We start from the raw sequence: 19459 nt of genomic DNA, 5'->3' as shown, positions 1-19459 counted from the left end.
ACAAAATATACTAGAATAACGGGCTAAAATTTAAGTACTTTTGTTTTTTGCAGTATAAAATTCAAAGTATGAAACATTGGACAAAACTCTTTTTATATCCTAACTTGAGTGCAAATCAGATAGGCGTATTTATTTATTTGGTAACCTTGCTAATTATATATATTTGAATCATTAGTTAGATAATTAAACAAATTCAATTTAAATAAACAAAAAAAAAAATCATATCATTGGAAGTGATATGTAGGTCTTAGATTTTTATATTTAGTATTTTTGGAGATAAAAATATATTTGAAATAATTTTTATAAATTGATATTAACTATAAAAATAATAGTTAAAATATACTACCAACGTAAAAGTAATTTCTCATCACAGAGTATTGTATATGATTAGAATTATGATCTTTATTATAATTCTTTTAATTTGAATATACTACCAATATAAAACAATTTTCATATACATAATCAATAATTACTGGTTAAAAAATTATAAAGAAAAATTATATAACAACGGTGTTAAAATTAACACAAATTATTATTATACATAATAATATATAACTGAGTAAAAGCTTAAGAATAGCGTTTTTAAATGAAGTCCTAATTATATTCAACATTTTAATGTTTTTATTTTTTATTATTATTATTTTTTTATATAAATCTCAAGTTCCATTGGACAAACAAAACAGAGTTCACAGTTTTTCGTTTTTTTCTTTTGAAGTCTCTACAGCAGAAGCATCAATAACTCACCAGTCGCCAGGTCTGTTGGTTCATCCTTTGTGTTGTCTGGTTTTTCTTACTATGTTGTCTTCTGCCTTATAGAGTTTGTGCTTTGTTTCTTCGTCCACGAATCAGAGCCCTGATAAATAAAGTGTGTATTTTTATTTTTCTTGTTGCTGCATTCTTATGTGTTGTTTCTTATTTTTCTTATTGCTGCATTCTTATGTGTTGTTTCTTTTGATCTAGGTTTTATGGGGTTAGCCCATTTATCTTTTCTGAGTTTACATCCGATGAAGTAGATGGGGACCTATTCGTTTCATAGCTCCTTGTTCGGTTGTTTAGAGTTCTGTAAAATAAATGAAAAAAAAAAGGATTTTAGGTTTTAGGCAATTCTTGTTCAGTGCACCACCCAATTGTTAAAAAAACACCACGCACACTAATAGTGAATTATCCAAGGCTCAGAGTGTCCAGTTGAAAGAGTGTTCATCGTCCACACCAACCTAGGAAATTGTAGTCATGCTTGTTAGTTATAAGTCCAGTGGGTCTAAGGGTAGAAAATAGGAAAATAGTGAAAATAAGATGTTCTAGCTTTCTCTTGGTATCAGAATTGTAAACCAACAAAACTTCTCAAAAATGCTGTTTCTTGACGTGGCATGATATTCCTTGATTGCACTTGTAATTTTGGTTACTTTTTGTTGCTTGACAGAAATTTCAAATAATACAAATGGCCCACAGGCGTTGCCTCTTGATAAGAGGGAACCTCATGAATCGAAAGTGCTACCCGTCTTTCGGTTATGTTCTCCATAGTGATGAAGGGGAACGTGAATGCACTAGTGAAAAGTCGTCTTCAGCGGGGATTAGTAATTCTATCCAAAAAAGGATGTTTGGGAACTCAGTTGATGGACCAGTGAGGTGTTTTGCCTACACTGAACATAGAATGTATTCAAACAGATTCCTTTTTCCGAGCTCTGGATATAATTTATGTCGACATATGTCAACAGCTAATCCGGGTTCCGATAATATTGAAATAGTGACTGACATAGCAGATGTTCTCAAAGACAAAGCAATCGATGCTGTGAATTCTCAGGCTCCTATTCTTAAAGAAGTTGCAATTGCCTCTGCTGATTCTGTTTTACCTGTGAAGGCCTTGCAGTACATTATAGATGCCATGCATTCCTGCACTGGATTGAACTGGTAAGTTTATACTTACCTCTATAATTTCAGCAAGGGATATGAAGTAAATTCTCATTTCTAAAATCTGCTTTAATTCTGAGGAATGTCCACAATATTACAGAATTGCATGCATGTCAAGTTGTCATTGGCGGATGGTTTGCTTTTAGGAGATTGTGGGTTTTTGATTTTAATTATCAGCTTCTGTGGTTTCTCAGTTACTAAGTTTGATTTACCATGCATAATAAGTACTAAAGCAAAAGATTTGCCCCAAATATTAATTTTCAAGATTCCTTGTATGCCTAAAAAGTACTCTTTTATGAGAGTACACAGTTACTTTATGTGTAATTTTTCTTCCTTTGTAAGTACATGGTATGTGTATCCATATAGGTTGTTCCGTCATCTTAAAATACTGAATGCCATTTTAAATCGAAATACATTTCTTTCATAACATTTCAAAGCTTATTGATAATTAAGGGGTTTTGGGATTATGCTAGCAAGGTTGTTTTTGGATTGGTACCATGCAAAATTCATGTTCTGGGTCCAAATCTGGTGATCTGTGTCTTCACATTTCAACAAAGATAGGTGGCATATGGTACAAATCCAAGAAAGCACATCACTGTATTACTTGATTGTTTCAGGTGGGCAGCCATAGTTCTAACAACTCTCTTGATTCGAAGCGCAACAGTTCCACTCTTAATAAATCAACTTAAGGCCACTTCTAAGCTTACAGTATGTTTGCGGCCTGTAGCTTCATCACTTTTTCTTGCTAAATTAATGTATTTGCAATCGTTTTTTTGTGTTTCTTTTGCCTTTCTTTCACATATGTCTTGGTTGGAGGGGGTAAATGTTAAACATTCGGATGTAACTGTTTCTTCTCTGTCCCCTCTCCTCGCTTTGACTTCTGATATTTTTAACACAAGTTAGTTAATTAGTTCTCAGCTGTACTCTCCCTATCACTCTTGCCCCTTTACCTGTGAAGGTCCTCAAGCTTGTAGTTGTTAATAGATTATAACTTTTTCTATATTCTATTTCATGTGTGTTGCAGCTGATGAGGCCTCACATGGAAAAAATAAAGGAAGAGATGGAAGATAAGGTAATACAGATATACATCTTCCAGTCATTTGTTTTTTCCTGTTGAGACTGTTTTAACTATTGGAATAGTGGATATATGCTGTGCAATTGGTAATAGTGGCAGAGTCAGTTTATGCCAGACATTGTTGATATGTTTACCAAGTCATCTCTTAATAGAGAAAAAAAATAATGATAAGAATTACAACCATGTATTTTCACAAAATTGGATATAAAATGGAATATTTTTTTGTATGGACTAATAGCCAAATTGACTAATTTATCAAGGGAGAAAATATAATTAAGCCTTAAATTTCCCTACATATGGTGTATGCATGGTTTTTTTGTATGGACTAATAGCCAAAAATTGACTAATTTATCAAGGGAGAAAATATAATTAGGCCTAAAATTTCCCTACATATGGTGTATGCATGGTTTTGTTGCCCCTCAGTACCATATTCTTGAAAGATATTGTATAATTGTGGTTTCATCAAGATTATGACATGATTTGTACTGCATAAACTAATGCCTAAACTTAACTTCCAATTTTTTTTCTAGTGTGGTCTTATCTTCTGTTCTGCAGAAAAATCTATAGGTGACCTTATCATTCAATTGTTATACACTACTTGTATTTCAAAACAATCACTTTAGTTGCTGGATGTGAATTCCTTGTGCCTGTTGGGATTGTTGGTATTTTCCTAATTTATTGAAATTTGAAGTTTTGGATTTTCTTACATGTATGTTATAGATTGTTGTACCAGAAACCACATTTTCTATAATCACATCATTGATTCATCTTTCAGGCTATGGATCCCATTGCTGTTGCTGAAGGTCAGAAAAAAATGAAGATGCTATTTAAGGAGTAAGTTGTTTTTCAATTTTCTTGGCCTTTTTTAGGCTTTAGCTGGTACTAGTCATGTTTGATCCTCCTATTGATGTAATTACTTTGTTTGGTGATATGATGTATTAGAGGAGCAATCTTTTATTTGAGTTGTGATAGACTTAACTGAAATCAGTAAAATTCCCTTTTGTTAACTAATATGGAGTGGTATAATGACTCTTTTCTTTATTAAATGGAAATTTTTTATATCATGCCACTTGTTAGATAGGTATGTTAGGAGTAATAAAAAGGGTATGACATTGCATAGGAGTTGGAAAGTAGTTAGATGTTAGTAACCAACTTACATAATTGTTTATAGGTTGTCAGGGACTACAACACTCTTGTTAGACTGTAGGAAAGAGGGAGACTAGAACCTTAATATGTTTGGTCCTCTCATGAAAGATAGGATTAAAGGCAATGTGTAATGTTGTCTGCTTGACACATATAAGGTGCATTTGAGTTGTACAATACCCTCCTTATGAGTTCCTGTAATAACAATGTTGTTCACTTATACAAGGAGATAGATATATCTTTAGGATAATGACTATAAACCAGAGAATAATCAACATCACTTTGTGTCATTTCAAACTATTGTATAACACTCTTTAAAAGCCCAAACCATCCATGGCGTGATTCCTTGAGGCCAAATAGGGACCTACATTGAGGATATACCATCTTAGACTCCTCCTCAACAACAAAATAAATAGTTGTTGCATGTAGACTTCTTGATCAAGATCACCATGTAGAAATGCATTTTTAGTGTCAAAGTTGAAACAAAGTTTAGTTGTGAATACCATTAGTTCTATTTTAAGAGTGTACAACATCGACACCCAACAATTTATTTGTCAACTGGAAGAGGAATTAACTGCCATGCACCATTACTTTGAGGGGCCATACGTGTCATCAATAATTGCTTGTTGTTCCTCTATTGAGATAACGCCTCACCTGTAGACTTAGGAATGAGAGTAGAAGATAAACAGGACAAACAAATAGGGTAAATAGTCAGTTCAATGTAACAAATATTGACATATTTCGTTTTTTAGTACAATAAGATAAAAACTACAATCTTAATACAACAACTTTAATTTTATTAGTTTTGTTTGAACTCTCTGAGTGGTTAGTATAATTGAGCACATGTTTGGTTTTTAATAACTATCAAGGAACCACTAAGGATTTTTTACAAAACGAGAAAGGAAAGGGTAAAAGACTCCTTTCAAGGTTAATTGCATATTAATGTTATATTTTTCCTTTAATAAATACACATGACAATTACTAAAGACCTAAGACATGTTCAATTACTTAATCATTAATGGAATTCAAACAAAATTAATGGAATTAAGGTTTTTGTACTAAGACTAGTTATTGCTAATATTTAAAAACTGACATAACTGGCCTGCATGTCACACGAACCATAGTGTTTTAGGTACTAATTTAAACTTCTTGGATCTTTTTCTTTTCTTTCACTATTCAAATTTCATGGATCTTTTCTTTCACTAGCTGTTAATTTCCTCACTTGTTTGATAATCTAGATATGGTGCAAGTCCATTTACTCCATTGAAGGGGCTCTTTATTCAAGGTCCTGTCTTTATTAGTTTTTTCCTTGCGGTAAGCTGGCTTTTAATTTTGTATTTTCTCTAACTTTAGGAGTCTGAGGAACCTATATATTGTTTCAATTCATTATAATTATTTTTTTGTTTTGACAATAGATAAGAAACATGGCTGAAAAGATGCCATCATTCAAGCATGGGGGAGCCTACTGGTTTGTTGATCTTACTACTCCAGATGCCTTGTACATTTTGCCAGTTCTGACTGCATTGACATTCTTAATAACAGTAGAGGTGACCATTTTCTTTTCAAAACCTTTCATTTCAGTTCACTTTGTACGTGTGACCTCAGTTTTCTGTTATGAATTTATCCTACCAAAGCACTAAAAAGAATAGCTGCTTATAATACCTGAAAAGCCTAGTCTCAATTGAAGAGGAAAGAGTGGTGTTATCTGTTAGTTTTTTTTACCCAATTTATATTCATTGATTTCACATTATTTCCAGTGCAATATGCAAGAAGGCTTGGAAGGAAATCCAGCTGCTGCCACCATGAAAAAATTCTCGAGGGTTATTGCAATCCTTACAGTTCCTTTCACAATGGGATTTCCGAAGGTAGGGTTTTCCTTATCTTGTTTGACAAGGAACAAGTTCTCTTTGCTTTCCATCTTGGCAGCATGTAAAATAATTTATTGTATAAACTTAGAAAAGAAAAAAAGTGGGGAGATATGAGTGTCTAATAGTTCTATCTAGTAAAGTTTGTTGTCAGTGAGTCTCCTTCAGTTCTGATTTCTGCGATGGTTGGGAACCCTAGAGGAACAAAAGGGTGATACCTAGTTGAATTTTGTTTTTGGGTCGGGTTGGGTCTTGTTGTTTAGCCAAATACTTGGTGTTATGGAGGAATTGTTTTGGTCGGTGGTTTCCTAGAGTTTAGATTTTGTTGATTTACATGGGCTTTTGTTTGGTCCTCCCATGATGTAGCTAGCTTGGTTTCATTTTCATTATTTTAGTAATATGAGAAATGTTGAACATTAAAACAAAAATCTCCATCTTTGGTTTATGAAGAGACATTTCTATGTAGAAATTAGACTTAGTGATGAAGGATTATCTTGTTTCTTTTTAAGATTATTGAATATGGTGTGAGTTGATTAAGAAAGCTAAGTGAAATCCCCACTGGACATTAAGATAGCAAGCTATCTAGATGTGAAGGTTCCTTTCTCAAAACTCAAGAGAAGAAGATGATGGATTGATTCAAAATGAAAAGGAAATGGAAAGCAAATAAAGCATATAAAACCAAGAACAATTAAAGGAAGAAGAAAACATAAAATGGAAAGGAAAGAAATGGTAAAAATGTGAGAAGCACGCCACTACAAGGCTAGGCTAGAAGCCATGACAACCTTGAAGATGAGTGGATGTGTGCCGCCACTTGCTATGCAAGATAAGGCTTAAAAGTATTCACTCCCAAGGGAGGAAACTCTCACAAATGGTTGAGACACAAGAGTGTTTTTACTTCAAAATGTTCAACCCTTTATATAGAAGAGTTTAAGGGCCTCTAAGAAAATAAAAGATACCTAAGGATGTCTTTACAAAAACCTAACCCTAGCTTCTAGAAACTAGGTCAAATAAGATTACAAAAATGAGAGACAAAAGAGCCAACTATGGTGTGTGTAAGGCTAATTTCGTTCTAGCACAAAAGGAGACAAAGAATGTCTCATATGTCTCAAAAAAGTGGCCAAAGTGTGCTAAAAACAAAGGAGACCAAATGTACATAGGTACACTTGTTTTATGCCTTTTACTTTATGCTTTATGCCTTTGCTTTACTCTCTCATCCACATCATTTATGCTCCCCAATCACCATGCGCCACCTAGCATTGTTTTCTTACTCCTAATTAACCTACAAAGCAAATAAACATAGATTAGCATGTTGGCTTAAGTCAAGTTAACTATAGTCAACAAGTCAAACCTAGTCAAAGGTCAACAAGTCAACTAAAGTTGATTCAACTAAGTCAACTTAGGGAATCAAAAATAACAAACACAAATGAAAGGGATGAAGGATTAGTGAACTTCCTTTCTAAACATGCTTAGTCTTCTTAAGCATGTGCCTTCATCCTTGGTTGGGGTCAATCCTTCATCACTTAGACATACCAATGTGTTTTTCTTTTTTGTAGTTTTATTTGATTGGATATAAAGGCTTTATAAATTTTACAAACTAATTCTATTAATGAGACCTCATGTATCCTAAAGTATTGATTGATGAAGTATCCTAAATTATTGGTATAGGACATATACGTTAAACAAATATACATGTAGAGTTAAATATGTTTTTGTTTCCTTAACTTTAAGTGAAAATTGAATTTCTTCGAAACTTTGGACTAATTTAATTCCTCAACTTTAGAAATGCATGTATTTAGTTATTTTAACCAAATTTTTTTAAGTTTATTTGACATTTCAAACGTGTTTCATGATAATATTTGAGTTGTTTATACTGTTTAACTCATTCTTGCTTCAATGTTTGCTAAGAAACACGTTTAAAATGTCAACTAAAGTTAATAAAATTTGGTTAAAAAGTCTAAATCTAACCCATTTTAAAGAGGGGGTACTAATTTCAATTTTGGCTAAGTTAAGAGAAAAAAAACATATTTAACATATATATATATATATATATATATATATATATATATATATATATATATGATTGTGAATGGATTAGTTGATTTGCCTATTTACTTTTGTTTTATCATTCTATACAGTTTTAACTTTTTGTATTTTTATAACTGTGCAGGCTATATTTTGTTACTGGATTACATCAAATTTGTTTTCACTTGGATATGGACTCGGTAAGGCAATTCATTTTTTAAGTTTTTCATATGCAATATTACTTTGTCTTTTTTCACCATTTTCCATTTCAATAAGCAGAAAATGGATTATTTTTTTCACAAAGTACATATCATCTGGGGGCAGTAATTCTTTGATTCCTCCACGAGATTAATAGTGGTATTTGCCTAGGATGATGGATAGTGCACTAAGCATTTTGGTATTTACTATTATCATACAAGTGTATGATGATCCATAACACCAAAATCCATATACATTCCGTGTTTTTGTTGGTTGTCATTGTGAATGCATTGCCTACATTATTCACAGTCTGCATCTAAGTCATTGGCTTCTTTATAATTCAATATATATTTATTTCTTATATATAAAACATTTGTTTCTCTCTGTCTAAGTTTCTTATTCTGTGTCAAAAGCCTTAGTTTCCATTTTTAACTTTATGCTACAAAACCTAAAGTGAACTTCTGTTAAATGTAGTCTTTATTTTTTAATAGCCATAAACTCCTTTGATTTATCTTTTTTATTTTTAATTTTTTGTAGTTCTTAAAGCTCCTGGTGTAAAGAAAGCTTTGGGTATCCCCATAATACAGGAAGCAGCAGCCACCAGTGGTGCACAATCTCCCTCTTCTATATTTCCAGCACTGAAACAAGCTACAGCAGCAAGAATTGCACCAAAGTCATTGCCTGTTGAACCATCAAAACATCAACAGAGAAAGACATCTTCTGATGTCAATCAAAGACTAAAACGTTTAGAGAAACAAGTGAAAGGAAGAAAGAAAAACAAGAACTGAGGAAAAATTGAATTGTTTTTTAGTTATACCAGTCTAATATATAATAGATGCACTGAAATTTTGGCTGTTGTTTTTGTCAGAGAATCTGTTTAGAGTTAGAATCAAAGTTTTGGGAATTATTTCTGATTTGAATTCCAAGGATTTGCTGCCAATAATTAGCATGATTTGATTTGTTCCCCAAATAAACGGACATGTCTGCTGTAACTGACACTATATTCTGTTACTGATTTTCAGGGATTGTTATTCCCTTTCTAGTCTATTGAAATGTGACTATTCAATAGGTAATAATGAAGATAATTGTATTTTCTTGCAGTAATTTGAGTTGGTATCATGGTATGTGGGCCTTAGGGCTCTATAATGAATTTCAAAGCTGCCAAGCAACTTTTTCTTTTTCTGCCTTATCTATATTTTTTGTACGAGATTTAGGAGGAGAAACCTTTTTAAGAATACTTACAGAATAGAAAAATAAGAAAAAAGTGAGTTAAAAATAATTTATATACAAGCTTAGTTTTTTCTAATAGAGTTGTATTCAGAATTATTTTTTATCAAAAACTAATTTTAGTTTATAAAGTTATTTATTTTTGTGTTATGCTTAGTAAAATATTCACTCCTATTATTATCCTTGCCCAAGTAAAAATTGTCTTTTTATTCTCTTTGATTCTTAGTCTTTGTTTCATTTGAAAAAAACTATTGTGATTTTGTTAAATAGTATAACAAATATTTTTAAGACACATTTCATTATTTTCAATGTTTTTTAATATTTTATTATTTGTTGTTTATTTTTATAATGTAGATAACCATTTCAATTGTTTTTATATAATTATTTTTATTTTTAAACCAATATCATAAATTTAATTTTACCACCACAACTTTAAAAATTTGAAGCATTACCATCTTTAGAATTAACTAAAGAAACACTTTACAATTTTTATTTTCTCCGCCTTAGGGGAGAAGTTTCACAGGCTTTATAGCTATCGCGTGATAATTTATGCCCCACCTTCTTCTTATCCAACTTTACCTTTACAAATTATTGACAATGTAACTATTCACCGCTTTTTCCTTCAAATACCTGTTCAACACTCAGCTCACCCAGAATGAATCCCCTTTTTTCTACAAAACATTTTTGAATAACATTAGTCAGTTTATTCCTCATATTGATTGTCATCAAATATGAACTGAAGTAATTAACTAAGCAAACACTTCCCAATTTAGGACTAATTTCTCTAAAATGAAAAAAGAAAAATCAACAGTTAATATGTTTACACATTCAAGATTTAATAAAAACAACTAAACTCACTTTATTTCCTGAACTAATTTGTTCACTTTAGCAGAGTCACAATCATCTTTTTAATCTCCTTAGAGGAGAAGCTGCTTCATCTTATAGGCTCCTACACTGTGACTAGTTAAATATGGTCCACATGTTCTTATCCATAATTTCTTCTTCACCATCAGTAACTATAATACTGTAATAATAAATATGTATCAAATGACATTGATATTCATACAATATTTGTAAGAAATTTTTTTGTCTAATTTAAAATATAATTCTTTTTGTCTTTAACAAATTATTAAAATAAAGAATAAATATTATATATAATTACTATTTTTGCTTTTTGAATATTAAATATAAATAAATTAAATTATTTTTTATTAGTTGATAATATATTAGTTCATAATTTCAAACTAATATATATATATATATATATATATATATATATATATATATATATATATATATATATATATATATATATATATATATATATATAAATCGTGTCTTCGTATTCTATATTTTTTTAATTTAAGTGTATCTTTGTGTTTATCCGTATCTGGACAAATTATTGATCAATATATATAACTTTCCCAATTCTTCAAACGTTCACCACCATCAACAAAAAATCCCTGCAAAGTTTCCTATAAACATCTTGTATCATCTTTTACCTACACCAGCAATGGGAATCTGCATTGAGAAACTGCACAATCGAAAAAGATCAGTATCCCTCTATAGAGTAACCATTCACAGGCGTGTGATCACAACCATGGTCACCTCATGTCCAAAAGTGGTTTCTTCATGGATCAAATGCCATCTTCAAGCGCCATGCAACCTCCACAAGAAGGTGGTTGGGCTCGACATTGAATGGCGTCCAAGTTTCAGAAGAGGGGTTCAGAACCCTGTTGCCATCTTACAACTTTGCATCAAACACCGTTGCCTCATCTTCCAACTCTACCAAGCTTCTTCCATCCCAAGGTCTCTCTACAAAGCCCTCTGCAACCCCAACATAATGTTCAGTGGGGTGAAGATATCTGGTGATGCAAAACGGCTGAAGGAAGATTATGGGCTTGAGGTTGCACATTGCACTGATGTTGCTGCTATGGCGGCTGAGGAGTTTGGTCACAAGGAGTTCAAAAGAGCAGGGTTGAAGACTTTGGTGGAGAATCTCATTGGAGAGGAAATTGAGAAGCCAAAGAATGTTACCTTGAGTAACTGGGAACTCAAGTATCTCTCTTCTGGCCAAGTGCAGTATGCTTGTGTTGATGCATATTACTCCTATAAGCTCGGGAAGTTGTTGATTTTTGACAAGTGCTAATCATAGTTTCAGAATATTTGTACTGGTCGATTTTATTTTATTTTTATGGGTATTTGTTAGTATATACTATTTTGTTAACAAAGAAGTTGAACTTACAACTTTTTTACTCTCTTTCAAATTATTTAAATCAATCTTATAACTTATAAATGTTAGTAGATAGAATTGAACGATCAATCTCTCCCCTTCTTTCCGAACTTTACTACTAAGCATGTCTGTATCATCGTATGATTGGTGAAGAGTTGAGTTTGGTTGGTATGAGTGTGTGCACTTGTTTTAATTATTAGGAAAATATATTTCGACAAAACGTTTTGACTCGTTTTTTACAATATTGACGTGGTAAGGGATTTTAAATTTTTTTTATTGCAAATGCATTAATGAGACAAATCCACATTAGACAAAGCAAAAGAGAGAGAGAATGAAATACAAAGAAAGAAGGAAGTGGTGGAAAGGAAGAACCATTGGAGAGAGAGAGAGAGAGAAAAGTGAAGCATTGCAGACATACAAAGAGAGAAGTGCCGGAAAGTGTGAAGCATTGCACCCGTGTGTGTGGGTTAGCGGAGACAACAGTTACCGAAAGTCCTTGATGGCAACCATCTCATCGTCCCCACCGTAGCATTGAACCGTTGTTGTGAGTTTATTACACCTATTTCCCCTTACGTATTCGTCGAAAGGTATTCCTAAAAAAACCCTTATTTTGTCTGTTTTATTTTTTGGAACAGAGGACCCAAAATTTGAACATGCAAAAGTTTGTTTATTGCTATTGTATGTCATTTCATATTTGAATAGGTTGTTGAGTAAACTGGATGTCTGTGGCAGTTTCAAATTGTTATATTTGTCATGTCATCCGTAAGTGGGGAGTAAAGACTACATGTGTGGGGAGTCAAGTTACAAATTGTGGAGCAAAGTTGCAGATTTTACAAGAACTGAAATATGGTTTTGTGATAATAGAATGCAGTCACTTACACAAATTTTGCACCATACAAGGTCCATTTAATAAACACTGAATATTCACCATTATGGGTGTTTGTGGCTCTTTCAATTCATCAAATCTTCCATATTTGGGGACTAAAGCATTAGCATGTGGGGAGTACAGGTGAAAAATGTGGACTGCACTTATAGGTTGTAAAGAAATATAATTGCAGTAATTTGATCACACCATGCAGTCACCAAAACACCGAATATTGACCATGGTGGGTATTTGTGGTTTTTTAAAATTATCAAAATCCACATGTCATCCGTAAGTGGGGAGTCAAACATTAATATGTGGCAGTGAAGTTGGATATTATGTTTCGAGATTGCAGATTTTTTTTAAAAAAATTTAAATATGGTATTCGTTTCACATTATTCACTCATCTAAACAAATTTTCCATCTTCTAATTTCAATTGACTGACGTGAGTGCTTTTATACTTGACAATTGCCAAAATACCCATATCATACGTTAGTGAGGAGTCAAACATTAATATGTGGGGAGTTAAGTAGGACATTATGTTTGGAGGTTGCAGATTTTTTGAAAACTAATTTAAATATCGTATTAGGATCACACAATTCACCCGCTTAAACAAATTTTCTATCATCCAATCTCCATTCACTGACGTGGGTGCTTTCTTACTTCACAATTGACAAAATACTCAAGTCATACTTAAATGGGAGTCAAGCTTTAATATGTGGGGAGTTATGTTGAACATTAAGTTTCGAGGTTGCAGATTTTTATAAAACTAATTTAAATATTGTATTGGGATCACACAATTCACCGACTTAAACAAATTTTCCATCATCCAATTTCCATTCACTGACATGGGTGCTTTCTTATTTTACAATTGACAAAATATTCAAGTCCTACGTAACTGGGGAGTCAGGAATTAATATGTGGGGAGTTAAGTTAAACATTATGTTTCGAGGTTGCAGATTTTTATAAAACTAATTTAAATATCGTATTAGGATCACACAATTCACTGACTTAAACAAATTTTTCATCATCCAATTTCCATTCACTGACGTGGGTGTTTTCTTACTTCACAATTGACAAAATACTCAAGTCATACGTAAGTGAGGAGTCAGAAATTAATATGTGGGGAGTTAAGTTGAACATTATGTTTCAAGGTTACAGATTTTTATAAAACTAATTTAAATATCGTATTGAGATCACACAATTCATCAACGTAAACAAAGTTTCCATCATCCAATTTCCATTCACTGACGTGGGTGCTTTCTTACTTCACAATTGACAAAATACTCAAGTCATACGTAAGTGGGGAGTCAAGCTTTAATATGTGGGGAGTTAAGTTGAACATTACGTTTCGAGGTTGTAGATTTTTATAAAACTAATTTATATATCGTATTGGGATCACACAATTCACCGACTAAAACAAATTTTCCATCATCCAATTTCCATTCACTGACGGAGGTGTTTTCTTACTTCATAATTGACAAAATACTCAAGTCATACGTAAGTGGGAAGTCAAGCACTAATATTTGGGGAGTTAAATTGAACATTATGTTTCGAGGTTGCAGATCTTTATAAAACTAATTTAAATATCATATTGAGATCACACAATTCACTGACTTAAACAAATTTTCAATCATCCAATTTTCATTCACTGACGTGGATGCTTTTTGCAACATCCCGTCCGGATATTACGAATTTAAATAATAAAACAAAAACATAATAATAATACTTCATTTATTATAAATTATTTCCCAAAAACCGCGGGAATTTAAAAATTTATTACACTAATAAAACCAAATCCAATCCAAATATTTATTAAACACAATACATTATCAACTCAGTCTCATTATAAAGCCAAGTTCTGTAATTCAAATGATTACAAGAAAATCCTTAAAACTTATAAGAATGATAAAATGTTGCCATAAAGTTTCCCAACTCGCCCACGCTCCGGCTCTACGCTCCACCAGTACCACATGCAACATCATCTACTCCCGTGTACCGCGTACAGGATCATTGCCAAACACACAGATAGGGTGAGCTAAAGGAATATAAACCTATGCAACAATTTATATAACAAAACACACACATTAAAGGAACTCCATCCTTTGGTCTCATCTAGGGATGTCAAAAAAACCCGTACTCGCGGGTATCTACGGATAAAACCCGTAACGGGTAGAAAATGGAAACCCGCTACCCGCGGGTACAAGTATTTTAGATACTCGCATGTTAACGGGGCAGATACGGGTATCATAGTATCCGTACCCGTGGATACTCGTACCCACTAAACTTTAATTCACAAAAGTACCCTTATATATATATATATATATATATATATATATATATATATATATATATATATATATATATATATATATATATATATATATTAGTAAAAAACATTCTGGCCTAATTTTTTCTAAGTTGCACATCTTGTCTTCTGTCTTCATTCTTCAAACTTCAAGTATTGGTATGTTGTCTTCTTCCAAGTACACCCTTGACATTCTTCTCTTTTCTTTATTTGAAATTGGGCATATACATCAAATCCAATATAGACAATGACATTTATGGTATGCTTGTTGTCAAATGATGGAATCAAAATAAGAATACTTGGCACGTGACAATTGAGGTTTATTATTTGTTTATTTTGTTTATTTTTTAGAAATCAATTGGAAAAATTGGACTTTTTGATCTAAACACTAATTAAAGAATATTCATTTTGTTGAACATCATTTTATATTTACTTTTATAATTATTTGGAATTGTTTGAACTTGAGTTTATTTGGACTTTATTTAAAATTTATGACAATGATGTATTTTATTTTATTTGAATTTATAATTTTGTAAATACCCGCGGGTACCCATGGATACTCGCGGATATGAAAAAAATAGGTGGGTACCCGCATAACGGATACCCGACAGATATGGGTACGGGTACGGGGAAAATATTTATCCAACAGGTGGGATACGGGGGAGCTACTTGATGAAGCATTATGTTGTTTTCTTTTTAAGATTATTGAATATGGTGTGAGTTGATTATGAAAGCTAAGTGAAATCCCCACTGGACATTAAGATAGCAAGCTATGTAGATGTGAAGGTTCCTTTCACAAAGCTCAAGAGAAGAAGATGATGGATTGATTCAAAACAAAAAGGAAATGGAAAGCACATAAACCATAGAAAACCAAGAATAATTAAAAGAAGAAGAAAACATAAAATGGAAAGGAAACAAATGGTAAGAAATGTGAGAAGCACGCCACTACAAGGCTAGGTTTTGTGATCACACAATGCATTCACTTACACACATTTTACATCATACAATTTCCATAACCTGAACATGTATATTGACTAACGTGGGTGCTATTGGTCCTTTTCAATTATAAATTACGTCAAAGCTTAAGTAAGTGGGGACTTAAGCATTAAAATGTGGGGAGTATTGTTGCAATTTCTACACTGCAGTTGCAGATTTATAAAAACTGTCAACATATAAATGAACAACAGAGTTCTAAATTAATATTCAGCAGAACTTCAATAACACCTATGTCCTTTATGTGGGCACCAATTATAAACAAATCAGGGGATCTACCATATGTTTTTACTCAACAAAACAAATAACTTTACCAAAATATCACACTTCGCTCAAATTAATTAAGACCACTACAAGCACACAAATATGGATATCCCCAAATGTGCTTTCTTCATATATTCCAAAGAGCCACAACTCTAGAAAATCACCGTAGTCTCCGCAACACTGCTAGAAAATCACAGCGAAGTCACAATGCAGTGGTCTCGATGAATGTTATTGAATGGGAATAGTGGAAGTGGCCTCCTTGTGGACTAACAAATGGTTGCCGGCGAGCACTTCAGTTGGCCGCTATCTCCTGTTACCCAAAGAGAGGGCTGCAATGCTTCTTCCTTTGCACCACTTCCTTCTTTCTTTGTATTTCATTCTCACTCTCTTTCACTTTGTGATGAAGGATTGACCCCAACCAAGGATGGAGGCACATGCTTAAGAAGACTAAGCATGTTTAGAAAGGAAGTTCACTAATCCTTCATCCCTTTCATTTGTGTTTGTTATTTTTGATTCCCTAAGTTGACTTAGTTGAATCAACTTTAGTTGACTTGTTGACCTTTGACTAGTTTGACTTGTTGACTATAGTTGACTTGACTTAAGCCAACATACTAATCTATGTTTATTTGCTTTGTAGGTTAATTAGGAGTAAGAAAGCAATGCTAGGTGGCGCATGGTGATTGGGGAGCATAAATGATATCGAGGAGAGAGTAAAGCAAAGACATAAAGCATAAAGAAAAAGGCATAAAGCAAGTGTACCTATGTACCTTTGGTCTCCTTTGTTTTTATCACATTATGGACACTTTTTGGAGACATATGAGACACATTCTTGGTCTCCTTTTGTGCTAGAACGAAATTAGCCTTGCACACACCATAATTAGCTCTTTTGTCTCTCATGTCTGTAACCTTATTTGACCTAGTTTCTAAAACTAGGGTTAGGTTTTTTTAGAGACATCCTTAGGTATAAAGGGTGTTCCTAGTTTCTAAAGCTAGGGTTAGGTTTATTTGCTTAGAGGCCCCTAAACTGTTCTATATAAAGGGTGTTCCTAGACATGTAAAAGGGTTGAGCATTTTGAAGTAAAAACACTCTTGTGTCTCAACCATTTGTGAGAGTTTCCTCCCTTAGGAATGAATACTTTTAAGCCTTATCTTGCATAGCAAGTGGCGGCACACATCCACTCATCTTCAAGGTTGCCATGGCTTCTAGCCTAGCCTTGTAGTGGCGTGCTTCTCACATTTTTTACCATTTCTTTCCTTTCCATTTTATGTTTTCTTCTTCCTTAATTATTCTTGGTTTTCTATGGTTTATGTGCTTTCCATTTTCTTTTTGTTTTGTATCAATTCATCATCTTCTTCTCCTGAGCTTTGTGAAAGGAACCTTCACATCTAGATAGCTTGCTATCTTAATGTCCAGTGGGGATTTCACTTAGCTTTCTTAATCAACTCAAACCATATTCAATAATCTTAAAAAGGAACAACATAATCCTTCATCATTTGGTATCTAGAGCCTAGGTTATCTTGAATATGGTGTTTTTCATGTGCTAACCTTGTCTTGTTGTAACTATCTTTGTATGGTTCAAATCCACTTCCATTACATACAAAAATAGTGCTGGCAGAAAACGTGACGATTTTAAAACATTAAACTACACCATCTTAGTGGTCCAAAAATTACGTTTTTGGTGTCAGAAGAAAGCTCTTTGAGTCTAGTTTCCAGAAAAAAAAGAACCAACGCATTTGGAGTTCTATGGAGAAAGTTATGATAAAAAATGTGAGCAAATGTCAGATCTGCCAAAAATACGTGAATCAGCGTTTTCAGGTTTTGTTGTGGCAGTTTGGCTACAGTTTTTGCACCTCTTTAAGCTCCTAAATGTGGTTGGATAACATGTCTTTGGATGCTTAGTCTTTGAGCCTCAAATCCATGAGTTTAAATGCATGATAGCTACATGTTTGTGTCTTTGTGTATGTCATGTTGAGTCTTTAAATGTGCCTAACTTTTGCTTGAGTCATATGTCATATGTTAACTTAAAGTTTTCTGATTCTTGTTTTTCCAAGTATTTGAATATTGCTTGCACTTTATGTCTTGCTTGATGTAAGCTCCATGAAATTGATTTTGGCCTAAAACTTGAGGAACTAAGTGTCCAAGCCACCTAAAACTCTTTCTCACCATTTTATGAAACTAGTTATGAAAGAAGAAAATTTTGCACCAATTTTTGCCTAAAAACTGAGAGCAACCTTGCTCCTTGGTGAACTAAAAGTGTGTTTTTCACTAGGTGTTATGCTACTAGTTTTCATACTTGAGAATTGGGTGATATTGGCTAATTAGTTCCATGCTTTAACTTGGTTATGATCTTTCTTGGTGTATGCATGATTTAAGACTTGAAAATGTTTGTCAAGTACTTTCGATAGAGTCTTTAAAATGTTCTTATCATTAGGTGTTCTTTGTTTTGTCTTAGTAGTTTTCATTTCTTGAAACTCTTGGGATGTTGTGGCTGAATCACTTGTCTTGCATTTGAAAGGTTTTGAGCAAGTTTTTAAAAGTGTTTGCTTCACTCCTTTGGTGGATTTTGAGTGCTAGCCTTGCCTTGCTACTTTGGGAGAGTGATCTAAACACTTGGGTTACATTTTGGGTTGGATTTGGTCTCGGGTTTCATGTTGTCTAACCTCTAATCCATTTATTTTGTCTCAGATTTGATTGTTTTTGTTGTAGGAATCATGGCAAGTTCATCAAATGCACCTACACCAAACAAAAACAATACATTAATGAGATTACTTTGGGATTGGAGTTGTCTAGGAAGGAGGCCTTTGAACAATTGAGAAAAGACAAGGAGCAAAGTGACCTAAGAATCCAAGAACACATTCAAAGGCTTGAAGCTAGGGAGCGAGAAAGAGAGGCTAGGAAAATAGGGCATTCTAAACGCAACCCATCACAAGAGAAGCAAAATCCAAAGATTCCTAAGTTCTATGGTGGAAGTGATCCCAAAATCTTCCTTGATTGGGAAGCTAAAGTTGATCAAATTTTCATTGAAAATCATGTAAAGGATCAAGCACAAGTTGATCTAGTAGTTTTAGGATTTTTGGAGTATGCCAATACTTGGTGGCATAAAGTTTGTAAGAATTATGACCAAGGGCCACCCGCGGCTTCTTGGATGAACATTAAAACTCTTATGCGCGCTAGATTTGTTCCTCCCTCCTATAGGAAGGAACTTCTTTTGAATCTCCAAAGGCTTCACCAAGGTCCTATGAGTGTGAGTGAGTACTTTAAAGAATTAGAGTCTCAAATGTGTAGGATTGAAATAAAAGAAACTAACAAAGAGAAAATAAAAAGATTTATGAGTGGTCTTAGGAGAGACATACAAGACC

General features: G+C 33.1%; 2 protein-coding genes across 3 annotated transcripts; both read left to right on the top strand.

The window, feature by feature from the left end:
* Positions 1–681: 681 nt before the first annotated feature.
* Positions 682–9315, top strand: LOC114186649 (mitochondrial inner membrane protein OXA1-like). Of its 2 annotated transcripts, none has more exons than XM_028074616.1 (10): positions 682–754; positions 1421–1908; positions 2526–2616; positions 2933–2980; positions 3759–3817; positions 5365–5440; positions 5542–5673; positions 5884–5991; positions 8159–8213; positions 8749–9258. In XM_028074616.1, the coding sequence occupies exons 2-10, from the start codon at positions 1439–1441 to the stop codon at positions 8997–8999; spliced, it is 1290 nt and encodes a 429-aa protein (XP_027930417.1). In that variant the 5' UTR covers positions 682–754; positions 1421–1438; the 3' UTR covers positions 9000–9258. The 2 variants fall into 2 exon arrangements, with proteins under 2 accessions (XP_027930417.1, XP_027930419.1); XM_028074618.1 differs by lacking the exon at positions 682–754 and adding an exon at positions 761–865 and having other exon boundaries at positions 8749–9315.
* Positions 9316–10951: 1636 nt separating this feature from the next.
* On the top strand, positions 10952–11587 carry LOC114188385 (Werner Syndrome-like exonuclease). Its single transcript, XM_028076974.1, has one exon. It carries the CDS (start codon positions 10952–10954, stop codon positions 11585–11587), a length of 636 nt encoding a protein of 211 aa, XP_027932775.1.
* Positions 11588–19459: the final 7872 nt, after the last annotated feature.

This window comes from Vigna unguiculata, chromosome 6 (genome assembly GCF_004118075.2).
Source record: "Vigna unguiculata cultivar IT97K-499-35 chromosome 6, ASM411807v1, whole genome shotgun sequence".
NCBI lineage: Eukaryota > Viridiplantae > Streptophyta > Magnoliopsida > Fabales > Fabaceae > Vigna > Vigna unguiculata.
Note: the sequence above shows the minus strand (reverse complement) of the source record. Positions and strands in the feature narration are given on the sequence as shown.